Source organism: Peromyscus californicus, unplaced genomic scaffold, assembly GCF_007827085.1.
Source record: "Peromyscus californicus insignis strain IS unplaced genomic scaffold, ASM782708v3 Scaffold_4__1_contigs__length_199733344, whole genome shotgun sequence".
In the NCBI taxonomy this organism is placed as follows: domain Eukaryota; kingdom Metazoa; phylum Chordata; class Mammalia; order Rodentia; family Cricetidae; genus Peromyscus; species Peromyscus californicus.
This window is the reverse complement of record NW_026294562.1, coordinates 115,929,803-115,944,392: the sequence shown is the minus strand read 5'-3', so window position 1 is coordinate 115,944,392 and position 14,590 is coordinate 115,929,803. Positions and strand designations below refer to the sequence as shown.

At 33.7% G+C, this 14,590-nt stretch overlaps 1 protein-coding gene across 1 annotated transcript; it reads right to left on the bottom strand.

Moving 5' to 3' along the window:
* Window positions 1-526: 526 nt before the first annotated feature.
* Window positions 527-13,823, bottom strand: LOC128094608 (vomeronasal type-2 receptor 116-like). The gene is made up of 6 exons (XM_052713064.1): window positions 13,624-13,823; window positions 7,618-7,897; window positions 6,434-7,240; window positions 5,513-5,740; window positions 4,423-4,546; window positions 527-1,446 (listed from the first exon to the last, which is right to left on the bottom strand). Exons 1-6 carry the CDS (start codon window positions 13,818-13,820, stop codon window positions 527-529), a joined length of 2,556 nt encoding a protein of 851 aa, XP_052569024.1. The 5' UTR covers window positions 13,821-13,823.
* Between the last annotated feature and the right edge of the window lie 767 nt (window positions 13,824-14,590).

The following is a 14,590-nucleotide window of genomic DNA, read 5'->3' as shown; positions in this document are numbered from 1 at the left end:
CTCTTCTTGAGACCTAATTTTCAAGTTGAGAGCCTCTTAACTAATTATTATTGTTACATATGGATGAATGTATTTCATGCAAATACAAAATACTTGGTCCAAAAATGGATTAATTAATTTTATGTAAATTCCTACTTATCCCTTATCTAATTTAGGAGAATCATCACTTGAATATGTGTCTATATAATCTCCTACTGCAATGATTTATTATGAGACACAACCTTAATATAAATTTATGCTGGAAAAATTGTTAGAAGCTAATATATAAAACCCAGATGCATAGCTATTAACCAATTCAGCTACAAACATGGCTATAAAGAAGGAAACCAGGATTACAGATATAGAGATGTCACATCACAATGTTTGGTCCAGGAGAACTGAGGTCTTGGCAAGTATTAAAATTCTTAATTTGTAGTATTTTCCTGCATTTACTCATGAGACAAAGTGCATATTTTGACCTACAATTTGAAGGAAAAATGTCAGTGTAGTCTTGTTGGAAATTATGTTCTAATGACGATAAGAAAATTCAATGAGCATTTTTAATTTTAAAATGCTTATTCCTGAACTTTTGAAAAGAATTTCTCTCCGGTCTTAACAAAATGGTGAAGCACTTTGGAGCAAAGATACAAAGAAGCAGCCCTGCACTGGAGGCCAAGATACAGAAGACCTCCACGGCCACCATAGCCTTGCCCTTGGTGCTATGGTAGACAGGGAGGAAGGTAACCCAGACCCTACAGAACACCAGCATGCTGAATGTCAGGTACTTGGCTTCATTGAATGTGTCAGGCAGATTTCTGGCCAAGAAAGCTACAGTGAAACTTCCCATAGCAATGGAGCCCAAGTATCCCAGAACACAATAGAAGGCAATAATTGACCCTTTGTTACAGACAATCAAAATGTGGTCTTTTTCAACATGTATGTCAACATCAACAAATGGTGGGGAAGTTCCCAGCCAGATCCCGCATAGAATTAGCTGAATCACAGTGCAAATTGGAATAATGAAGTTAGGTGCCCCTGACATCAGCAGCCACCTCATCTTTCTACCTGGAGTTGTAACTTTGAAGGCCAGTACTACTGTAAGTGTCTTGGCCAAGACAGTGGAAGCAGCCACAGTGAAGACTACTGCAAATATGGTCTGCTGCATGAAGCATGTGGCCGTATTGGGCTGGCCAATGAAGAGCAAGGAACAGAGAAAGCAAAAGATGAGGGAGATGAGTAGAACATAGCTCAGAGCTCGGTTGTTGGCCTTGACTGTGGGAGTGTCCTTGTGCTTCAAAAAGATACCAAGTATTACACCTGTAAGAACAGAAAAACACAGAGCCAAACAGGCTAGAGACATACCCAAGAGATCTTCATAACCCAGAAATGTCACAACTTTTTTGAGACAGTGATTTCTTCCAAGGTTGGCATAGTGATCATCAGGGCACTTCACACACTCAACCATGTCTGGTACAGGAAGAAATGTATCATCAGGTTTAATATTTCTTAGCATTTCACAGGATATGTTATATGACTGCATTAAAAATTTCTTGTTAATTTCATCTGATTTTTTGAGGTAGATAGAAAATTCAAGTTTTTGTATTTAAGAATTAATAGCAATATCAAAATCTGTTATTGTTATATACAATTATAAAAATCTGTTGTTTATATTTATCATTTACAGCCAAGTCATTTATATTCCTTGCTAGAATTAATTTACATGTGACAGAATATTTATGTTTACACAATAAAACACCTTAGTGAAGACAATATAGAAACACATATTTACTTTTAACAATTCAGTAGATTATAAAGTACATGTCATAAAACCAGGTAATTTGGTCTAACAACTACAAGGCAGATACTACATACCAATGCTCTTGGTTACTGCTTGTGTACATAAACAAAACAACCCCATAAACCCCATATATTGCTTAAAAGATTGCATGAATAATGTCAGGGAAAACAGAGGCTTCATGAACAATTTACCACTTAAAGTCCCTATATGTAAAGAGTATCACAATTACTTTTAGGTTTCTCATGAATTTTGGTAATAAACAGAACCAACCAGTTTACTAATTTCTGTAAGATTGGACCATCAATATTCTCAACTAAATCTCAAAAATATTTATTGAAAAAACAACATGAAGATGCTTTCCATATTTTTATATTAGATAAATGTATTCATTTTCTTTACTTACAGACCACAGTTTCCCTTCTCTCCTCGCATTCCCAACCTCCAGGTCCCCTCTGCCCATCCCCCAGCCATCTCTTCTCTGCTTCTGTTCAGAAAGGAGCATGCCTCCCATGGTTATCAGTGAAGCAAGGCATATCAAGGCGAGTTAGAACTAGGCTCTGCAATTCTTGCTCATATAAAACCCTCCTCATTCTTGCTAATTGGTCTCCCAGAGATCCACCTGGGGCCTAGCCATAGATCTCTGCATCCAGATCCCTCAGTAGTTGGATGGGGTTTCTAGCACGACAATTAGGGTGTTTGGCCATCCCATCACCAGAGTAGGTCAGTTTGGGCTGTCTCTCAACCATTGCCAGCAGTCTGTTGTGGGGTTATCTTTGTGGATTTCTGTGGGCCTCTCTAGCACTTTGCTTCTTCCTATTCTCATGTGGTCTTCATTTACCATGGTCTCCTATTCCTTGTTCTCCCTCTCTGTTGTTGATTCAGCAGGGATCTCCCGCTCCCCCAAGCTCTCTTTCCCTGACCCTCGCCTTCACTACCCCCACTCATGTCCAGGCTGTTCATGTAGATAAAGCACAGGGACAAATAGCCAAACGAATGGAAACACATGAACTATGAACCAATGGCTGAGGGGTCACCAACTGGATCAGGCCCTCTGAATGGCTGAGACAGTTAATTGGCTTGATCTGTTTGGGAGGCATCCAGGCAGTGGGACCGGGTCCTGTGCTCATTGCATGAGTTGACTGTTTGAAACCTGGGGCCTATGCAGGATCGCTTGGCTTGGCCTGGGAGGAGGGGACTGGACCTACCTGGACTGAATCTATCAGGGCGGGGGAGGCTTTGCCCTGGAGGAGGTAGGAATGGGGGGTGGGCTGGGGGGGAAGGTGAGGGGGGCGGGAGGGGGGAGAACAAGGGAATCTGTGGCTGATATGTAGAACTGAATTGTATTGCAAAATAAAAATAAAAAAATTAAAAAAAAAAAAGACCTAGGCTCTGCCCCTAAAGATGTCGATAAGGGATACCATAAAGGGTAGAGAGAAGAGCATCCTTCCACCCATACCATGTAATTTATAGCATCATATTTTAAGCTACATTCAACTAAATTGATCAACATTGTAAACTTGAAAGTAATAATATTATTCTAATTATGACTCTTTCCATTCATGACTGTAAATTCCTTACCAATTATTTTTGTTCTCTCATATTTTAATATTTGATGTTATCTAAATCATTCAGCAAAAGCATTCATATTCTTTTATTTTTATAATCACTTTATGATTATTATTTGTTATAAAAATATTTAATTTCATTGTTTTAAAATACACATAAGCAGTTAAAAAATTTTAAAATTACTGGTACATTATTTTTATATTCAACTAAAGTTAGTGTATTCAAAATAAATTTTTGATCAATTTATTTTCTATTTAGTATTCCATGAAACTTTTTCCCATTATTCACTTGGTTCTCTACAAAATATGGTATTTATTTGTATCTAAACTCTGCATGAATCTCCACGTTGATCACTTTCAAATCATTTAGAACAATTTGCATTCTAGTCTGCAGATTAAAGGAAACAGCAATTTTATTTCTTAGGTTTATGTCATCACTCCCATATAGTACCTATAACATCACTATCAAATGTCAAATGGGTCCCTTGTCACTAAAAAGATATCCCAACCTATTCACTCAAAAAAATTTGGATGCATACTTGTTTTCAATATTAAAATTTTAAAATAAGTATTTCAGTTTAGAATTCTATATGCTATCTTCCAAATTCACCTGTGGACTAGTCTACAAAGGAAAATACAATCAACTATGTGACAGCATGGTCTACCATAAGACACATGAGAAAATATATGTCTCTTAATCAGGATGCATCATTCATGAGCATCTATAAGCTATCACAAATAGGGACTATGCAAATTAGAATGTGCAGCTCCCATGTCTTAGGGAAGATAAGATGTAGATATATTATGAAGGGTTGAATCCAGGCAAAGATAAATGCTACAGTGATATTTAGTACTCTAAAGCAGTTTCCAAAAGAAATTATTTTGTGAATAGTTGCTAGAGTAATGATTCAAAATTGTGGTTCAGGACAAGAGTTGTGCTCCTAAGGGGTAGAATTGATGCTCATTTGATTTAATGATGCAATTTATTTTTTTCAGTTCCCAGAAGATGTCATTGAGAATCATGTAAAAATGACAGAAATTAGCTAAAATGATGAATCTTTTGGTATGTTATATATTTACCTGACTTATTGGAAATTTCATTCTCTGGGCAAGGGATACAATCAAAACAACAGAGAGCCTTTCCCTGCTGAGGGGATTTTCTCAATCCTGGACTGCAAGGGACACTGCATATTGAGGATGGAATCTGAAAAATAACAAATGGAATATCAAGAAAATGTCTTATCTACTTGGTATTAATGACAGAGATTTATAACATGGTACTATTGAAAAACATCCTTCTATAACTATGTATTAAATTAAAAAGTGGCATTTTATATTGTGGTTATATATTGTAAATGTATTTTGATTTATATAATGAGAAATTTGTATGTATACATGTGTGTTTATATTTAATCTATATTATTCTATCTATCCTATACATAGATACATGGACATATAAATATGTAACTATAATGTTGGAAGACACTTCTGCCTGGTAAAGGTTACAGCCTCCCCATGGTCTGGCAGCTTACCTCAATAGCTCCACAACATGGGGCTCCCTTCTTCCTGCAGAATTTCCTCTCCCTACGTGCCCTCATTTAGAGAACATCCCTGGGTCTGTAGGACTAACCGTATCTGAAAGCTGTGTCTAAACCAGATTCCTGTCTATAAATTAGATGTTGATTTATCATTGGCTTGAATTTTGGCATAGTTTCCGGCTAGATGTGTGCTAGGAGTTCTGGTCTGGGATTCTACTGCCATATCCTAAGCATTGAGATTGGAATGTACTATTTAATGCAAATTATGATTTGTCTCCAGTCTCACCAGTCTTATGTATTTTTATACTTTAGAATAAATTTGAGGTGTCTGTCGAAGTCAGAGCTGTTTCTGTTCATGCTCATGGGCTATATACAAAGATTTCTGTCACAGCTACTGAATCTTGCCCTCTGGACTTTGTGGCCAACAGGCTATGAGGAAAAGAGGACCCCTCACAAATTATGAATATTCATACTCCTGAAATAAAGTATGTCCTGAAAGACAATCTAGAAATGTGAGAAATAAGTTAGTTACTATATTTGAAAATATTCTATCTCATGAGGGTCCTGAAGTCAATCTTGAAATTTTGGTTACTTATATTGATTGTAGAATTGTACAAGTAAGTCCAACAAACCTGACTAAGGTCTATGTTCCACTTTATCATCTCTTCAGACATATACAATTGTTGTCCATGTAGCAAATGTTTGGTAAACTTTCCTATTTTCATCTTAAATCCAAGATTAGGCAAAAACTCCATAGTGTAGTGAATGTCATACTCTACATCCTGATTTTCTTTTTGGTTCATGTTCACTAGGTCTCCAACAGGGTTTATAAATTGTATGTTCTTCAGTACATGGACCATCTGAAACATTTATTATTTTAGGTTCAAGTATGCCTACACATTAGAACAAATAATTTCAATTATAGATTGCCTCTATTTTTCATTAATTTGTCTAGAAATGTGATTTAATTCCAAGTACTCATATAGTAGTTTAAAAAATCCACATAGGGATAACAATAACATTATGTTTTGTAAACCAACTTCTCACTTAGATTAATTATTTAACACTTGCTACCTGAGTGATATTTCTGGACAATAGAGTAGTATTATCCACATTATTTCCTCCTAATGTTACCTGATAATCAGCTAAGGAATGGCGGTCCTCAGTATGTTAAAAAATTGTGTAAGAATTACTTGCTATTTTTATAGGATCTATTCATTTAATTGCTCAACCAATTTTGATTATTTAAAAGGGCATTCAGCTTCTGGTAGGCTTTCAAATTTTCATGAGAAAGAACTAAATTTTTATTTAAAATATTAAAAGCATGCATACGTGGAAGAAATGTTACGGGAAATATTTACTACCTATCTGTCAGAGTGTCAGTGTTGGCTGGAGTGGGGTCTATAAAAAATAAGATTCCCATGATATTTTGTTAAATGGTACATAAATTGTGTATGACAGAAAGTATCCTGGAATTCTTGGTTAGAACAGACATTACCCATCATGAAATTTTATTTATGACACTACATTACATTCATTGGATTATATATTACCTGCCAAGAGTCAAATTCCAGTTTTTCCTCAGAATACTTTGACAATGTATCTACTTCTTGTAGCAGCATCTCATGGAGTGCATGGGCCACAGCATGCACAGTATTGTATAGGACATAACCAGTAACACTCACAGACATTTCAAAACGGTGCTGGAATAACCAATGATATCGTTTTTCTATTGAGCAATTCTTAAGATTCATAGAATTAAAAGAAGTCAGAGAACAATTAAAATAAATCCACCATAATTTACCAAGGGAAATTGGATTACTATACTTGTAAGGATATGCTGTCTCAATAAATGTTCTAAAACCAGATAATTCAGAAAAGTGAAGTAAAAAAGTAAACATCCCGTAGAAGGAATCAAGAAGGAATCTGTCATTATGTGTGATCATATCCCACTGTGAAGTAGTGACCCAGATCCTCTGAACATTTGATAATCTGTAGAGTCTAAGGTTAAGTTGCAGATGAGAGTCTTTGTCTCCATAAATGATAACAACTTTGGCTGATGATGTTGTGATCTCATTATAATAGAAATTTATATTTTTCTTGAATAATGTTTTGTCTTCCATGATAATATGCACAAAGGCTAAGCATACACTGTTTCTTTGCATCTCTCTTCTCAATTCTGAGAGAAATTCAAGTCCTAAGTCATCATCTGAAATGATTGCTCCAACCCAATTCCACCTGAAATATACCACCAAAGACACCATGGCCAAAGCCAGAGATGTGTCCTTAGGAGCCATCTGGTATAGATGTGAAAACTGTTCATGGCTGCTCAGGACAGGATGAAATGGGCCATAGTAAAGCTGAATACCATAGAACAAACAATAAGTTGAAGAATGTGGAATACATAATGATCAGTATAAACAAATTGTGCTCATCATAAGATGGAAATAATAAGACATGTGGATTTTCATCTCATTATTAAATCACATGTAATTTCTTGTGAATATCTTAAAAGGTACGGATGAACTAAGTCTACTATTAAAACACTTCAAATTTCTGCTGTTCTTTGGGTTTATTTATGCTAAAGTACTGGTATGTGTCACTATACTTTCTGAGTATATATGCTTTGAATTCTATGCATCAAAATACACATATACAATTTTTTTCTTTTAGTAAGCCTCAGCATTTGAAAATCAGAATGAAAGAAACCAATTAAAACTAACTCACTCATGCCTACCTCTGGTCTATTAGTGATGTACAGGAGTGGTCCAAGTATAGCAGATGATAACCATATTGGACCTGTAAGTACAATTAAATATCGTCTCTGATTTAAACAGAAGTAGTTAGGAAGACATTCTCCTTTTTTTGTGGATAAACTATTCATTCTCCAATCATCCAGGAGGCTACATTCAACTTTCACTAGCAGAGAAATGTTGGGTAGAATATAAGGGTTCTTGTTGATATTTTCAAGAGCAAAATAAAGAGAAAAAATCAAGTGGATATTCTTATATGTCAACCTGAAAAGACAGCAAAGAGATCATTAGAAACTGGGCTTCAAACATGACAACATTAAATCAACTTGACAGTGTTTATGTATTTAATGCTTGTTTTTTCTCATTGCTATGGTGACACAAACCCTGTTACTGCACTGTATGAGAATATGAGATTTCTGGAATTATGGAAGGATTCTTAAAAGGTTTTTATGGTGGATCTCCATTATGTGGGATGCTTTAATTTTGAACTCTCATACTATTTTATTTCTTTGTAAGAATGGCGAGAAGTTTGTAGAATACATTGAATCTGCTCATTTCTTTATTTTAGATTTGTAATAATATCATAAATGGAAAATAGGTGGATATTATCTTCTACCCCAATTAAGATAGTATTTACAAAGAAGCAGCAATTGACAAGATATTGAATAATTTATGAATTAAAGGAATGGATAACCAAATGTATCCATCTGTATCACCATTTCTGAGAATCTTTAAATGGAGATAGCATAATTACTTTTATCTTTTTCTATACTTCATGCACCTTTATCCACTTTTGATGCTGTATAATCTTTAATGATATGTTATTGATTATAACAATGACTATTTATTATGAGGGATAAGCCTTTTGCACATGGGCCCTCAGGTTAAAGATGACCCATTTCATTTTTATTTATTCCTCTGAACATGCTTGTCATGCCTCTAGATTCCTGATGTTTTGTACTATCAAAATGTTTTCCTTCTCTAATATCAATGCTTTTAATTTCCATGAAGATCCTCAGATATATTTTTCTTATTCTTATTCATTTTGAAAATCATATCTAATAATTTGATATTAATTGTCTCATTTTTATGTTTTCCCTATGAGTGTTTCAGCTTTTGTTTCCTCTGATGTATATTCTATTGCTTTAGGACAACATTCTGCATCTGAGTGCACTAGCCAATTTTGTTGTTTTACATCTAGTATTCAATTGAATGAAAAGTATATTTGCCATATATTTTGTGGTTCTACTGCTTGAATAATATTACTTTGATGTTTTCTATTCTTTTACTTCTTATACTTTTCTGTCTGATTCAGAAAGAACCAAGCGTGCATTGATTTTTTTAGTGCCCTGCCTTTTGTGATGGATTTTATTGATATGTGATATTTCCAGTTTTAAATCTGAATTCTCTGGTGGTGAAATAAAATTACCATTCCATGCCATTAATATCTAAAATTAGTAAAATCCTTGTTGTCCAAATAAAGTTTTAGAATTCATAATTGCTCTTCTTAATGATTCAAGCCTTCAATTTCTATAAACTCTTACTATTCATTCATTGTTTTATTTAAAGTTTTCTATATCACATCTTTGACCAATTAGTGGTTTATATAATTTTAAAAAAAATCATTTTTCCATGTATCATCTTCAGTATTTCCACATTTCGTAATCTGATTGATGACCCATTTCTCATTAGTGCTGGATTTTCTTTTTAATCTATGGAGAAGCTAGAATATAGCTGATATTATTTCCCCTTCAATTCACCATATTGCTTCTGCTCCATAGCATGAATGTGATTTGGTATTGTCAAACTAGAACACTGTTTATTTTCAAGACCAAATTTTGTTGCTACCATTTGTTTATAACCTTAAAAATATTCATTTAATGTCATGATTTCTATTGCTTATCATTACTGGGATAATCCTCATTTCTTATTTTGTTTCACTCCTCTGTGTTTTTATAGGTATGTCTAGCTTTATTTGAAATCATGAATTTACTGTTCTAAATAAACCCTTTATCTATATAGAAGAGAAATAATCTATACACAAATCTCATTCACCAGAGATGAATGGCTCTGTATGGAAAAATATTGGTCACTAATAAATTCCTGAAAAGGAAAATTCAGCTTTCTTTAAGAGTATGATCCCTAGTAGATTATTCATTGCTCAGTGGAAGGACACATGTGCAAAAATTAATCAGAAGCACAAATTATACTTGATGGTTTAATAAAAAAAGAGTGCTGAATGAGGGGGAACAAATGTTGTCAAAATACATTGTACTCGACATATAACCAACTAATAACAATTGTCTCTAAGGCACTTAGCTTCAATACATGACAGTTTTACATGACTCCACAATTTGGGAGATTTAACTTGATGTGAATGCAGTATGATTGACATCCCTGGCAGCACTATGCATCTAGGTTGAAGAGAGTGAAGGCCAAAGGCATTTATATCATGTCTTGGGTAAACAAGAGAAAACACTGGAAAATAATTCCAATAGAATACCTTATCCCCATATCAAGTGTGCCACACATAAACAGTACAAAACTGAATTTGGGTTCATCATTGTTCAAGAATTTTAGTGTCCCTCAAATCCAATCTATAATAATTCTTAATATACAAAGAACTTAAATACACACAGTAAGCTACCTTTTCTGTCATCAATAATCCAATCACAAGTTCTAGTGAATAACTGAAGCCACAATGGAAAAAGCCTTTGTTTAGTCACAGAAACTCAGATTAGGTATGCCATCAAAGCAGCTGGAATATGTGAAAACTGATTTATTATATTATACACCAAAAATGCTGATTCAACTCCGAAGTAACCTGGGCAGAAACTGGTCAACCAATAATAATTTTTAGTGATTGCATTTGTGAAAACTCTGGTGTAGAATATTGGTATGGGACATTGAAGGAATTCTTCAATTCATATTTTAAATGAATTCATATCAAACATACATTTTAATACTCTAACTTGTCACAATATCAATTTCTAATGTTCTACAGGGCCAATGAAAACAAACAATGACTAGAATTGTCACATATGCTACAGTCAAGCAAGTCTATTACAAACAATAATCACATGAGCATTTCTTCAGGGATCTAATACAAATCAAATTCAAATAACATTTGCATAATTTATAAGCTATCTTTGTAAATGAAAGATGTAAAATAAAACAAAGAGAATGTTAGAGAGTGATTCATGTAGTGTTAGAGTCTAAAATTGAGGAATATACACACTAGTTTCAAAGATGATGTAGCAAATTATAAATACTATAAGTTTGAAGTTGCTTATGAACAACACAGGGTGAAAATGTTTTAAATTAAGTGTTTAAAATATAGAGTTCTCTGCCAATAAAATAAATCATCATAAAATATTATTAGTAAGTTTTTAGACAGAACACCTATTCATAACACCAAAAAAATTTAAACAAGATATACATTTGAAATGTATATATGTACATATATGGTTGTATATGTGCATATATACATGTTTATATATGCATATATAGAGAATAAATTATCTGTATTATACTTGTGTTTTAGAAAGGTATAGTCTCTTCCTTTCACTATAATTTAGATCTCAATTCAACTTGACAAAAGAACATGTAGGTAATTTTTGTTCAAATTTTTTTATTTCTATAAAATCATTTTCTGTATCAACTACTATATTATGTCCTTTTTCATGATAGAACCATCCCAATACTAGTAAAATGATGATACAACCTGTATGCTGTGTTGGTACAACATATGAGCAGAGTTAGCACTTGTTTAGAAATATACTTCTATGATATTTTATGTAATAAATATATAGCTCAAAGAGTACTAGATAAATCAATTCCTTTTTTGCTCCAATGTTTATTTACATGTTGAAAATCATGGATATGATCAATACTATTTAGCAACTTTGGTATCTCTGTTCCTTAAATGACTGCCTATTCCATTTCTTGCCTTAACAAGTATTCCAGTAATCTTACCTAGAGGGATCACATCACTAAGGAGTGCTTAGATATAAGCTGGTGAGATCTAAGAACCAATAAAAAGAGGACTTGAACGTTCTCTCATCTCTACTATTGAGAAGACAGTTTCTCACCAACTTCGAGAACTCTAGTGATTGGTAGAGATTTAACAAAACTTTGCCTAACTTGACTGAAAATTTTCTCACTCAATTTCTACTGAACTTCCCTCTCATATATATATAAAAATTTGTTTGGGCTTTTGGAATCCTGAGTCATGACTCTCATATTCCCTTTGTCAGCATAAAAATTATGTGCTGTCACTTAATGTCATTCCTCATTGTCTTTCATCCCTATGTTTATTGTTTTACACATAAACCAGTTTTAATGCTGCTTTCCACTTTTTCCTTCATCTTCTTAAAAATGTATCTAATTTTTTCCATTGTCCCAAACATCCTCCTTGCTATGAATTTCATTCATCCATATGTTATTAATAAATGAATACAACTTTTGTCTCAAATGATAAATGTTTACTGTGATATTCTTCAAATAGAGTACAATGCCCATCTTGAACAAAGTTCCTTCACATATATTCAGTGTTACTTGAGACAAATTGCTTAGCATGCTACAGGAGACATGGCTACAGTTATCCAAACCAAATGTCCTACCTGGTACACATCATTAATAAATCTAAATTATAGGCAAATATACAAATCTACAGTGTGTTGTGCATAGTCACACAATATAAACATACTCTTTATAATCAGGAAAAAGAGAAAGAGAAGCAAATGTGGAATAAACCCCAGAGATTAAAGATATGGAGAAGAAAATGAAGACATGAAAATATGAAAACAGCAGCAAGAAAAGTGATCATATTCATAACTTTAATAGATTTTTATCAAATTATGACATGTGCTACAGGCAACAAGTTTTATTCTAGCTCTTTACAAGAGAAATAAAAAGTCAATATTTACAGTGACATATTGTAGTTGGGATTTTCTTTGGGCTGGCATCTCAAAAAATGACATGTAACCATATTAATTATGAAATCTCGGTCTTAGCTTAGGCTTGTTTCTAACTACCTCTTATAACTTAAATTAAGTCATTTATATTAATTTATTTTCTGCTTCATGGTTTTATTACCATCTTTCTCCCCATCTTGCTTGCTCTGCATCTCCTGGAATCTCTGTCTTCTTCTTTCTAGCTTTCTCTCTGCCCCCAAACACTGCTTAGCTATTAACCATTCAGTTTTTTGTTAAACCAGAGTGACAGACACATCTTCACAATTTACCCTCTTTATCAATACACAGACTGTCTCCAACAATTGTGTGGATGGTTGTTAAACATGAATAACATAGAATTTAAAAGGAAAAAGACACTACTGACATTGTCATTAAAAAGAAATCTGGCTTTACATATACTCAACTAAGACAAAATTTAATGGAAAGCATAAAATTACCACAGTGTATTACATTTGTTTCTATGTTTGATTTCAGTTGCAGGAGTCATATAACACAGTAGTTTTGAAATGATGATGTAAATAATATTTGAATGAAAATGTAGTATTCTATTAAGAAATGTACCCATGAAACAGGGCAGAAATACTAAAGACCTCTCTTCACAGGAATTAGGCATTCCATAATGGTGAAAGAAATGCTAGCACAACACAGATAGAAAAATTTACTCAGCCTCAAAGACATGGACTCATGTCAGTGCCTTGAATTATGTTTTTTTGGGAACATCACTTGGCAACATGCAGTGGGAATTGCCACTATAAAGGAAATCTCTATAGAAGAAATAGAGACATTGTGTGTCACTCGTCTTTCATCCTGAAAAATCTGACTCTAAAAAGATGAACTATATAACCATTAAATGACCTGAAACAGCATAAAACAAAATAAATTTTGCTTATGTCCTAGATAGTAAGGTAGTGCAAAACAGACAGAAATCATGGAGAATGACATCTGTCCATACTTGGGCCTTCTATGTATTTACATTGATGATCAATCAAAAATAAATAAATGAAGTGCACTTACTTCTTATCTAGATTCCTGATTAAATATTCATTTTTCATCTGACCATGCTTTGTGTAAATAGAAAAAAAACAATCAGTGTCTTTATCTTCACCCCAGGTATTTGGATCTTTAAGTCTCAGAAAGCAGCTGGGACCCATCAAACTGCAGAAAAGGAAGGAAAGCCTCAGGACCAAGAAGAAAAACGTCAAACAGAACATCTTTATAATGTCACCAAGATAGGAACCAAGAAAAAAGTGTAAATAAGTAGAGTTTCACAGAAAACCACATTTCAAATGTGCCTGTACACACATATATGTGTCTCTTTTACTGCTCTAGTAGTTAGAAGTGTATTTTTATTTGCTAATATAATTCTTCTCAGCTTATTATTCTCTGGGGAACTCTTAAACATTCTCAGGCTTCAGGGTCTGCATCTGAGTTAATATGCTCAGGTGCAAGAAAATTTCAGTAATTTTGTTTAAGTAATTATCATCATTTGAACATTCCTGTGATTCCATCCACATCAGTGGACATGAAGGCCTCAGGCTAGATTCCTCCTGAGATATCTATGTAAAAACTCTGACCCATAAAATCTCTTTTCTCATCAACATGGGAAATATTTGAAGCATATTTCATTAGACATTCCAAACCAAGTTTGATATGGGATCATCACACACAACCCATTCTATATGGAGTTAACTATAGAATACAATATTAAATTTATGCATTTTTATGATATGAGATGCATTAACACCTATTGATTTTCTAACATCCACAAAGCATGCAATTTAACACATGCACACACACACACACACACACACACACACACACACACACACACACACACACATACTGAGTTCCGGCAGCACAAAATTTGGCACAGTTGCAGGGATTACAGAACCAATCATCATGCTGAAATCATACGTACCTACCAGTATCTCAATATCAATGCAGAAGTTAAACAACTATTTTATAGCTCTATTCATGATCT

Coding starts and splice junctions, on each gene's coding strand:
- LOC128094608 (XM_052713064.1), bottom strand. CDS start 13,820: ATGTTCTGTTTGACGTTTTTCTTCTTGGTCCTGAGGCTTTCCTTCCTT. Junction 5,741..6,433: donor TGGAATTTGACTCTTGGCAG/GTAATATATAAT, acceptor TAAATGTTTCAG/ATGGTCCATGTACTGAAGAA. Junction 1,447..4,422: donor TGAAATTTCCAATAAGTCAG/GTAAATATATAA, acceptor TTCCTGTACCAG/ACATGGTTGAGTGTGTGAAG.